Below are 11,339 nucleotides of genomic sequence, written 5' to 3'. Positions count from 1 at the left end.
AAAAAAAAAAGTTGCACACGATGAAGTGGACCGGACATCCAATTCGATGACTTTCGGTTCGTGTCTTTAAATGATTTTCAGATCTCGGGCTAGAGATGTTTAGAATCGCTGTCGTTCCGTAGTTTTACTTTTTCTTCATAAGGCGGGTTGAAATATCAGACGCATGCACAAAATTGACCCCCCCCAGAGCAACTCTAGAAACATAGGATATGGACATGCCATTCGATGGGTATGTATAGGCCGCCCGTGGTGACCTTTTTGGCTTTGGCGAACATTACATAGTGCGGGGCGTGCAGTCGCAGGAAGCAATAAATGACGCCATTGACCGTGGAGCGAAAGCTTCAACATCAGCAGCAGCTGCTGTGCGCCAAGAAAGCGAGAGAAATAGAGAGAGAGGGACCCTTTTAAGCTAGAATTGGCAAAATTTGGACACGATTTTGGCGAACCACATTGAACCAAAAGGCAGCATCATCTGCACACATATATTTATATTTATATTTATAGAGAGAGAGAGAGAGAGTAACGTCTGTCTGTCGATCGATCAACGCCGAACGAGAGAAGGGAGGAAGAGGGGCAAATCCCAGATCCGACGGAGGGGGTTGGTTTGGGGCAGTGCAAGGTTGCTGCGGCCAGCGGACTGCTGCGATTCTCGTGGGTACGGGGGGTCGTCCCATTTGTCGGCGTCTGGGGATTCCCCAGAAAGGCTACGACGCTGATGCTTTCTCTACCCCTTCTTCCCTGCAACTAAAGGGACCGGTTCCTTTTCTCTGGGAACCGGAACCGGTTAGGGCTCCAACAGAAAGCCCCAAATCGAAAAACCCTAAATCAATTTTCAAAGTTCACAGTCACACTTCACAGAACAGAAACTGAGTCTCTCCTGCTCGCCCTCGACGCCACCGGACGTTGCTCTTCTCGCCGCTCAGCCGCTCGCCGTCGACGCCGCCGCTGGACGCCGCTCGCGCGCCCAGCCGCCCCCCCGACGCCGCTCGCCGCTCACACAGCCGCCTCGACGCCGCTCGCCGCTCGCCCAGCCGCCCCCCGACGTCGCTCGGTGAACAATTGAAACATTTATTATGAACAACTAAGCCGCAATTGATGAAACCCTGCCGCAACACTACGGCCCGTCCTTTGTAGGGTTTTGCATCTTTCGCTCCTTCTCACATCGTCCTTCTCTCTCTCTCTCCATAGGAGCTGCGCGGCCCGAGCTTTCTGCTCGCTCGGTGAACAATGGACGGTGGAGCTTCCGGTGGCGCCGGCGAAGGGTACGTGCCTCCGCCGGAATACGTGGAGGATGCGAAAGAAGCTCTGGTCGATCTCGACACTTCCGACTCCACCGAACTTTGGCTCATTCAGTGGCCTCGTGACATGGTACCGTGACCCATTCGCTGCCCTTGGCCTCTGGCTTTCTCTGAAGGAATTAAGAACAACGCCGAATAGTAGCACATGGCTTGTCTAGTCTCTTTGCGTCGAATTGGCTTTTGCTTTTCTGGGATTTTTATGTTGTTGGATTGTGAGGATTGGGGAGATACCGCCCAGTTCTGTTTCGGCTAGATGGTGTGCGTCTGCTCTTTTTCGCAGTTTGTTTACGGGAAGTGATTACTGTTCTTCCTTAAAAATTCTATCTTGAGTATTTCTTGTTGGCATGGATATGATTGTGGCGATACCCTTTTGTGGTCATTGCAGCCTCCTGATTTGGGTGGCCAAGAACTCAAGCTCAAACTTCATCGTGATGGGAAATTGGGGAGTTTTGAGGATTCATCTGGTAACCTTTATAATCCTTCTCGTAGACAGAAATTTTTCTTATGCTAAGTGGGATTCTATTCGTCGCTTCACTTGCTTACCTGTCTTAATGCGTTGTCGCTCTTTGTTGAAGGCAAGGAATATGATGTGGTTAGTTTTGCTGCTCAGGAGCCCGATGCAACAGTTTTCACGGCCTCTTCCTCAGGTTCAAGAATCGGTATGCACTACTGCTCATGTTGATGCACTTTTTCTTAAACCAAAGCCTGTGCATATGTTATTTATTTCTTCCGAGTTTTTGGGCTGTGCCTTGAATACGGTACTTTAAGGCTATCTCTATGTTAATATGTTGTACAAAATATATCGTGTTCATTTGTTCATACGTTTTGCTGGTGTCATTCTTGATATGTCCTAAGGTGAAATCTGCAAAAGTAGCTACCTCAGATATTTGCTCTTTGCAATTTGCCAATGTGAGTTACCAATCACTTTGCAGAAGCGGGAAGGCATAAAAATTAAGACGCAACAACTTGCTGGAGCTGTACTTTAGTGTAATGGAAATTATATTCTATAAATTACAAGAATTTTATCAGCCAATTTGTAGAGCTAGGAGTCAAGGCAAAAAAAAATTTCTGAAATCCATAATTATTTGCAGGCTAGATGCAAGCAAGCTATTACCTTTGACATTGATGGCCAACTTATGATAAATTAGGCACTTTTACTTTGTAGTATCAATTGCTCTGATAGTGTTCTTGTCTTTTCATTTTTGGATGCACCGGTTTTGTATTACTCAGCTCTGTTTGATTTGAAAGACATCCTTTAGTGCATCTGCTTAAAGTGCACAGTATCGATTGAGGTTACTCGGTTGGAACTGGATTGAATGAGTATTTCCCTTGAACACTTCTTTTGCAAGCTTAGCCATTCAATTGACTGGATACTTTCTTAAATGGTACATTTCATATTGTCTCTCCATTGTTTGATTCTATGACATCCTGTGCTATGTGTTCTTGTATTATGATACATCTAGGCAGAGGTATTTTTGTTAAGTATCATTAATTTGAACAGTTGTTTTTTCCAAGTTCAGTACTCAGATTGGGATGGATGTTCTCTCAACCAGCATTGTTGAGTTTGGCTGGTCTGCAATCGGTTGTAGTTGACTTTGCTTCTATTTTTGACAGTTGGGAAGATTTCAAGAAGAGTCTCCCTTGTCCACTACCCAGATCCTAATGAGCTCGAGAAACTTGCTTCCAAAGTCGCATCCGGTAGATTTAGACCAGGAACATCACTTACAAATGCCTCCCATCAATTTTCATCTGTGACACCAAACAGTAGACTGAGAAGTTCACGCTCATCCAGAGGAAACACGTCCTACACTCGTAGCAGTCGGCAGAAAAGCGGCGTAACTGATGCTGGAGAGACATCAGAACCTTACAAGAGAAGGTATCCTCAGGAATCCACTGACTCCTTGGGATTGATGAATAGTACTCAAGACTCTGGGTGGAATCATAGCAGTGCAACAACTGCAGAGTTCTCAGAGCGTTCCCGAGATCACGGTTCAGCTGCTTCATCTCAGTCAATTGAGCATTCTGACAGGAAATTGAAGAAGAAGAAGAAAGAGAGAATTGAAGAATAAAACTGCTTGGTCTTTACGCCGTTGCATTCTTGTGAATTGTTTGTGCTTTCTCACCGAGCATGACTTCTGAATGCTAGGGGGGTTATGCTCATTACTATATGTTTAGATCTTTTCATAATGGAGTCTTTCTTGAGCCAAGGTCTCGGGAAGGCAATCATGGAGATTCTAGATTCACCAACTCATTTCTTTGTTGGTGACCCACTGTCGATTTCTTCAACTCCCGAGTCCTGGCTATACTTTTTTTTTACAGCCTCATACGAGATACAGTAGTTTGTTAAACTTTCATGATTTGCTGTTTTCTACTCTCTTTAGAAGAGCCCCGCAGCTTGCTGTTTAAGAAGTAAAAGTACGAAAGGAGCAACTGGCATCGAAGAAGGGAAATACAGAATAATAGCTAATGGCATTATCATGATCAATAGCTCCTTTCATTAATATGAGAGCAAGATTGGGTGCAAAAATGAATGCGATCTAACACGCGCATGGGGTTTGTAATTGCGGATTCTGGTCTTTATAAAAAGCCTTTTATCTCTCGGTTCAGGTTACCTGATTCTGCCAATCTATTCGGTTGAGTAAATTGGTCACACGATCGCGCTCAATACAACACCGACGGCAATCATCGCAGTCACTGCTATTAAAGCCAGCCCGACTAGTGAAACGACCCGAACAAGACCCAAGACAGGGTTCAAGATCTATTTACTAACAGATCATTGATCAGTAGCTGATGCGATTGAGATCCTTTCTAAGACGACCCAACTCATAAGCAAATTCTGTACTTTTGCCCATCACGACTCGGACCAGAACCCACAAGCGTAAGAAACTCAGGTCGTCCTCATAAAATCACGACCATCAAGATAATCCCAGTGAGAGTAAAACAGAGAGCAGATCGTTAATCACCCGCGAATAGGGTCAATCCAAAAACCCCATTTTTCAATCAATCTCACCCGGGCGCTGTTAGGAGGAAGTTAGGATGGAAATGAGAGGAAACGACAAGTTACAGTTTCACGTTCGGAAGAATCGAGCTCTACAGTCTAGCATTAAACAGGAGGAATCGCACCGGATACAAATTGGTCTCATTGATTCAACAATTTCGAGCTCGACAACTTCGTTCGACATCGAGTGAAAGAATCCGCCCAAAATCCCCACCGACGACATGACAGAACCCACTGACCGGCCGTCCATACACGGGCCGGGATCGATCAATCGTGCAGCGTCCCCAGGATGTCTTCATCCCTGTACAGGTGGTACTCCTTCTCTCCCAGTTTCACCTGCGTCCCTCCGTACTCCGGCAACAGCACCTGAGCCCTTTTTAATCGACTGCTATTATCATTTTGTTATCTGCACTTGTAGGAAGGCATGGCTGTGACACTTGACTTGTTCATATACTGACTTAATGTTGAAAACTTGCAGATATCTTGTCCCAGCCGACCTTACCGTGGGTCAGTTTGTCTACGTGATCAGGAAGAGAATTAAGCTGAGCGCTGAAAAGGCGATCTTCATATTTGTTGACAATGTCCTTCCACCCACAGGTACAGTTCAGTTGACATATTTCACTTCACGCAGATGATCATTTTGTATCTTACTTTCTCCCCGTCACATTTTTAACAGAAATGAAAGGCTTTGAGTTGTCGTTTGTCTAAAAAAATCCATTGCAGATTTGAAACATTCTCTTGATATCTCAGGAACAATAATGTCTGCCATTTACGATGAAAAGAAAGACGAGGACGGGTTTCTCTACGTCACCTACAGCGGAGAAAACACATTCGGTGACAACTGATTATGGCCAAGTGCTGCCGCCCATTTCTTTATCCCCATCTCACTTTATCCCCATCTCACTGCCATCAGTTTCCTCGTGCTGAACTCTGGCCTGTATATATATATATAGCCATTGTGCTTATGTGGGTAATCCATTCTATGTATATAATAAGCATTCGTCGAAACCTATGATGCTAATGAACAACTTGGTACATAACATGCAACGATCCTCCGGTCCAGTTTATGTACTGCTGCTGGGCTGGGTGGACATATCCCCGAGCTGAAGATTATGCAGAATGCTTGGGTAGTTCCACTGGTGTTGGAAGTTGATTTTTATCCTCAATTTGGTTGCCCACTGATTGAATGTTTGCTGTGGTTCTTGGAGTATTTAGTACAAAATTCTGATGTACAAATTGCTGTTTCAATCAACTTCTCTACACCCGGGCAACAAATTAGAAAAAAGACGCTGCATTTGTGTGCCGCGATTTGCAGTGGTGATGTTTAGATCGTAACTCTCTCTGAACACTTATATTCTCGCATGTCTATATTAACTTTTCATTTGTTACATGTAGGCTCGGGTGTATTAGGTCAAAAATGACCTTACTTAAATTGCCTCTTTCAATCCATATTGACCTATTTTTATGCAATATAGTTTTAGCAGTCGACTTGTTCCAGATCCAATTTGTGCACGGTCCAACCGGGCTCCATTGCTTAGCAATTTTTCTTCTTAATTTGTTGACTCTGGAGAATGAGCGACTCTATGGATGAGCTCAGCAAGTGGGTGAGGGAGCTCATGCTCTTGGGTTGGGTCATGAGCTAAGACCTTGTGCGGCGCATGAATAATGCGGGGACATGTGGGCCTTGTCTCACTTGATTCCAACTCAACCTATAGTCAATCCAAGCCAGTTTGGCCACATTGGTTTTAGAAGCACAGGTAAGGGGGAGAATCAAGATGGCATTGTTTGAACTTTGAACCCATTTCATCGCTTGTACTCAACCGGTACAGTCTCACCTCCGTCCGAGCCCCACTATGCCACGGTCAAGCCCCCAAACCTGGTCACCGCACGCCCCCACTTTCTTTCTCTCATTATTGCGACCTCAAATTCGAGGTATTGAGCCTAGATTTGACACCGTCGATCACTCTGGTTGCAGCTTCACAGCCACTTGGAGCCCCTCCATTTTCATCTGATAGAAAACACGACAGAGATCGTCGGCACAGTTGAGGCTCGACACTTTACAAGTGATAGACGACGATGGATGCGACGGCAACGTTGGTTGCCTCGGCGACGGCCTTGGTCTGAAATACTAACCTTTACAGGAAAATGGGTTCTCTAGAAACCATTATAAGTTTTTTTTAACCTACTTTCACCTAACCTTTAAATATAAAAACATACAACCCGATTCTAAAAATACAAGTCAAAAAATATCTCTCCGTGAAATTTATAACTTTGGTAGCAATGACAATTTAGAGCGCATTTCTTTATACTCTTCAAAACCCAAATTCTATCCTTACTATCAATTCTCCTATTGAGACTAAATCAAATAATTGAATTTTCGCTCCACTTCCCTGCCGAAACAAACCCAATCACCATTACCAATCGAAACCAACATTCAAATCATATCATTTTCGAATAGAAAGACCTTAAAAGCATGGTTCTTGAACTCTCAACTTAAACATCGTTTGATCTAGCATGATACATGAAAACACAAATGACTCACAAGATAGCCTAAACCCGAATCATCATCATCATCATCATTTCCTAGTTTTCCTTCCTTCTTTCTACGCTCATCATCCCATGTGCTCAACCAGCAAATTGGATAAAATAAAAAAGGCGATGAAGAGGAAAGTTCATTGGCCTCGAGTTCAAAAAGGAGAGCGAGAGAAACACAAAACGGAACGCTGTCAGGGAAGATCAGAATGAATCGCCCTCCCTGCAATTCTAATCGTTTTTACCATTAATGGGGGTCGACACAAGTTGCCACAAAAGCTCAGCAAAAAATATGAGATGTCGTCCCTCCACCTTCTCCTTCCCTCCGTCCTCCGTCCTTCTCCCCACTCATTTCCAAGGGAAGGAAAGCTACTTTTCATGCCGAAGGAAACGAGAGAGGACTTTTGACCGTGGGAACATAGGAAATTCACCTGTCGGGGTTTCACTCTCCTGTTCATAAGAAATTGTTACTCCCGGGCGACAGACTTTTCAGTCCATTTTCCTGCCAAAAAGAAAGAAAAAAAAATGCCTTGGTTTCAAAATGATTACTACACTTACAAATAGGGATGATCGTAGGTATGTTTCAAATTCAAAAACGTGGAATTTATCTTGCTAGAGTCGGTTCCCCATTTCGAAAATTAGAAACCCGAATGAAAACCAGAATTGGCTACTTTCATGATCGACTTGTGAATCGAGTCTTATTTAAATTAATATAAATATTTGTTTAGAAAGCTATAAAATCTGAACAAGGTGGCGTAGTGATTAAGGCGACATTAGATTTTCATAAGTTTCGAGATTTGAATGATATTTTATTGTTTCTATCTTTTTTAAAAATAAAGTAGCAACAAAAATTAAAAATCGATTCGTGAATAGAACAGACAATTCACATATAAATTTAGGAATCGAGTCAATTGAGATTGGCTACTCGATAATTTACCCAAGAAACCAACCCGTTATTCACCCCTATCTAAATCCCTCCCTATTTAGGAAGGTGTCTATAGCGGGGAGAGAACGAAAATTTGGAATGGAAAACTTTTGAAAATTTTCAAATTGCTTGGAACAAGGGAACGGAGAAAACATTTAATAGGGGGTCTTCATCATTCGTATCCCTAAAATAGCATAGGCTCTTTGACCTTGCAGCTTCCTATCCAATGTGAACAAAAGCCTAATGTCATTTCTTTAATGAGTACGAATGGACCGCTTCATCACTTTCCTAGAAAGAGTCCGGATTTGACTGGAATTGAAATTACTAATTATAGTTTTCATTTTCCAAAAGAAAAAAAGTTGCCCACGATGAAGTGGACTGGACATCCAACTTGATCACTTTCGGTTCGTGTCTTTAAATGATTTTCACATCCTAGGCTAGAGATGTTTAGAATCGCTGTCGTTCCGTAGTTTTACTTTTTCTTCATAAGGTGGGTTGAAATATCAGACCCGTGCACAAAATTGACTCCTCAAAGCAACTCTAGAAAAATAAGATATGGACATTCCATTAATTTTACTATGTCGTTTCTTGAATGGTCTGTGCAATGAAACCCGACATTTGGCTTAGAAATCGCTATGACAAATTCAATCTCAAATCTCATTTTTCACTTCTTCACACTCTAAAGCTCCTTTTCAACATGGGTATTATACAATTCCGACTAGCTATTTGTCCCTTGAGGCACGATGCGTCATCATATGTCGTCATAACGCAAATTCATCTCTGTAAAAAAAAAAGAAGGCTCGTTGTTGATTTTTGGAGATAATGACACAAATGATCTCTCAATTTAATGTGGTCCTTTAATTAAACTGTTCAATGCGATTTCTTAACTTTATCTAAATGTGCAATGTGGTTTATAAACTTTTAAATTGTTCAATGTATTTATTGAACTTTTGATATATATATTTAATTAAGTTTATGAACTATATGAAAATATTCAATATGGTCCTAAATTTGAATTAATGAAAGGATAATATTTGACATTTTCTTATAATTTATGAACTAAGATGGAATTTATGATAGGTATACTATCTCATACGCATGATCATTTCAGCCTCATGATAGGATTGCTTACTAGTCACCAAATTCCTTTTTTTTTTTTTTTTTTTTTTTTGAATCATATCATAGTAAACATTATGATAACAGAATTTTGATGCAGAGGTTCTACATTGTGACAAGTGTGGAAGAAAATTAGCCTAGGATACGAATAAGGGAAAATGAAAATAAAATTTAGAGCAAGTATACCATCCAACACGCATGGCTCTTTCGGACTCATAATATGGATTATCTATTAGCCATCAAATTCTTTTTTTTTACTCATATCCAAGAGGGACGAGAGTTAAAAGTTTAAAAATTACATTAAATAAATTAAAAATTCAGAAATTATATTACACGTTGAGTTTAAATTTAAATACCATTCGTATCATTTTTTCTTAATGTTTTCGGGCGTTTGCGCATTACGATACTTTTGCAAGAGAGATTTGGCAAAAAGTGGACCTCAATCTCGACAAAAGCGATAAGAAATATTCATCCTCTAGAGATCGAATCTCCGGAAACCTACTCGGAACCTCAAACCAGCTCTCGATCCTTTGAAAACCGCAGCTCATTACTCCGCAACGGGCCATGCTTTCCTTCCAATCAGGGAGGATGATCAACTCGCAAAATTACCTAAATACAGATGCAGGCGATGTCCATAACCACCAAAGCAAAACGGGGATCAAAAGAGAGTTTCGTTAGGCCGTCCAGGGTTCACGAATGAACGACGGGCTATGTATAGGCCGCCCGTAGTGACCTTTTCGGCTTTGGCGAACACACATACTGCGGGGCGTGCAGTCGCAGGAAGCAATAAATGACGCCATTGACCGTGGAGTGAAAGCTTCAACATCAGCGGCAGCTGCTGTGCGCCAAGAAAGCGAGAGAGAGAGAGAGAGAGAGACCCCTTTGAGCTAGAATTGGCAAAATTTGGACACGATTTTGGCGAACCATATCGTACTAGAGAGAGAAAGAGAGAGAGAGTAATGTCTGTCTGTGGATGGATCAACGCCGAACGAGAGAAGGGTAGGAAGAGGGGCAAAATCCCAGATCCGACGGAGGGGGTTGGCTTGGGGCAGTGCAAGGTTGCTGCGGCCAGCGGACGGCTGCGATTCTCGTGAGTACGGGGGGTCGTGCCATTTGTCGGCGTCTGGGGATTCCCCAGAAAGGCTACGACACTAATGCTTTTTTCTCTACCCCTTCTTCCCCTGCAACCACTCGTTTGTCTTCTTCGTGTGACCGTATGGTCGTTTGCTTTTTCCTTGTCTCTTTGTTTTTCCTCTCTTTTTTCCAATTTATTATGTATTGAGATTTGAAGTGATTATTATGTCACCACTAAAAAAAAAAAAAAAAAAATCCCTACTTCTAATCCAGATCTTAAACTTTATTTATCCGGTAAAAAAACACCAACTTTAAATTAACTCATTTTTGCCCCCATTAAAATTTATTGACTTTTTACTTGACTCTCATATCTACTTTCGTTAATCTTTCATCCAAAATTGTCTTTAATGATGTGGTATTTCCATGCCATTGCTCTAATCTAAGAAAGACGTCTTCTGAAGATTGATCTTCATATTAGCCCAAACAGTGTTTTATTGGATCTGAAATTTAGATAAAAACGAAAAAAAAAATAGTTGGTTTTTTTCAATTGCTCTTGCTTTTAAGAGAGTATTCCTTCCAATTCATTTCGGGAACTTTGATTTTGTGGCCAGCGTTCAATCCTCATGTCCGGGAGTCTTCATCTCTTGCAATCAAAGAGTTCATGCCCAAGATAGTTGGTTTGAACGATCAAGAAGCTCGTGCTTGGAAATTTTCCATCTCACGATTGCCAAAAAAGTTTTGGATGGAAGGTTAATGGAATGGATTTGAAATTTAAATAAGTGTTAGTAATTTTGTACGAGAAAAAAATTAGTGTACGCATGTGCTTGTCAAATAAAAGTCAAGATGTCCATTTTTTACGTTTCTTTTTCAACACGCGACGGAAAAACAGAATATCACAAAAATAAATTTTGAATTTATGAAATATTCCGACTACGAGATGGTAATTTTGCACCGATGAGGATCAAATATGCGTTCTAAAAATTACATTGCACGCAAAAACAATTCGCATGCATTTCTTGAAATTCCCATAAGGCGTATGGGATAAAATTTTGGATGCAAAAAAAAAAAAAAAAAAAAAAAAAAGAAGCAAAAAGGACAGACGACACTGCGCCAGTCTAGATGCACTTCGAGCGACGCCACATGATGCCTCCCGTACGATCACCTTCGCACCGGTAGCAACTTTTAAGGCACTCATCGTTTTCGTACATTTCATAATAAATAATTATTTTAAAAAATTATTATTTACATCGTTCAAAATAATAAATTAATAAAATATATTTTCATTATCAATGATAATTTATATATAATTATTTTTATTAACGATGAAAATATTATTTATGCGACTGATATTTTTTATAAAATATTGATCAAATTATTCATTTTTCATAAAATAAAT

The 11,339-nt window shown here is 41.2% G+C and overlaps 2 protein-coding genes across 4 annotated transcripts; both read left to right on the top strand.

Annotated features, from left to right (window-relative positions):
• Positions 1–989: 989 nt before the first annotated feature.
• LOC104444407 (mediator-associated protein 2) lies at positions 990–3,691 on the top strand. 3 transcript variants are annotated; one of them, XM_039312281.1, is made up of 5 exons: positions 990–1,051; positions 1,189–1,368; positions 1,684–1,762; positions 1,874–1,957; positions 2,913–3,691. In XM_039312281.1, exons 2-5 carry the CDS (start codon positions 1,228–1,230, stop codon positions 3,365–3,367), a joined length of 759 nt encoding a protein of 252 aa, XP_039168215.1. In that variant the 5' UTR covers positions 990–1,051; positions 1,189–1,227; the 3' UTR covers positions 3,368–3,691. The 3 variants fall into 3 exon arrangements, with proteins under 3 accessions (XP_039168215.1, XP_018729835.2, XP_039168216.1); XM_018874290.2 differs by lacking the exon at positions 990–1,051 and having other exon boundaries at positions 1,067–1,368; XM_039312282.1 differs by lacking the exons at positions 990–1,051; positions 1,189–1,368 and adding an exon at positions 1,376–1,554.
• Positions 3,692–4,752: 1,061 nt separating this feature from the next.
• On the top strand, positions 4,753–5,462 carry LOC104446319 (autophagy-related protein 8f). The gene is made up of 2 exons (XM_039312280.1): positions 4,753–4,893; positions 5,047–5,462. The coding sequence occupies exons 1-2, from the start codon at positions 4,758–4,760 to the stop codon at positions 5,139–5,141; spliced, it is 231 nt and encodes a 76-aa protein (XP_039168214.1). The 5' UTR covers positions 4,753–4,757; the 3' UTR covers positions 5,142–5,462.
• Positions 5,463–11,339: the final 5,877 nt, after the last annotated feature.

Source organism: Eucalyptus grandis, chromosome 5 (assembly GCF_016545825.1).
Source record: "Eucalyptus grandis isolate ANBG69807.140 chromosome 5, ASM1654582v1, whole genome shotgun sequence".
NCBI classification, from domain to species: Eukaryota; Viridiplantae; Streptophyta; class Magnoliopsida; order Myrtales; family Myrtaceae; genus Eucalyptus; species Eucalyptus grandis.
This window is presented reverse-complemented; position numbering and strand designations above follow the sequence as displayed.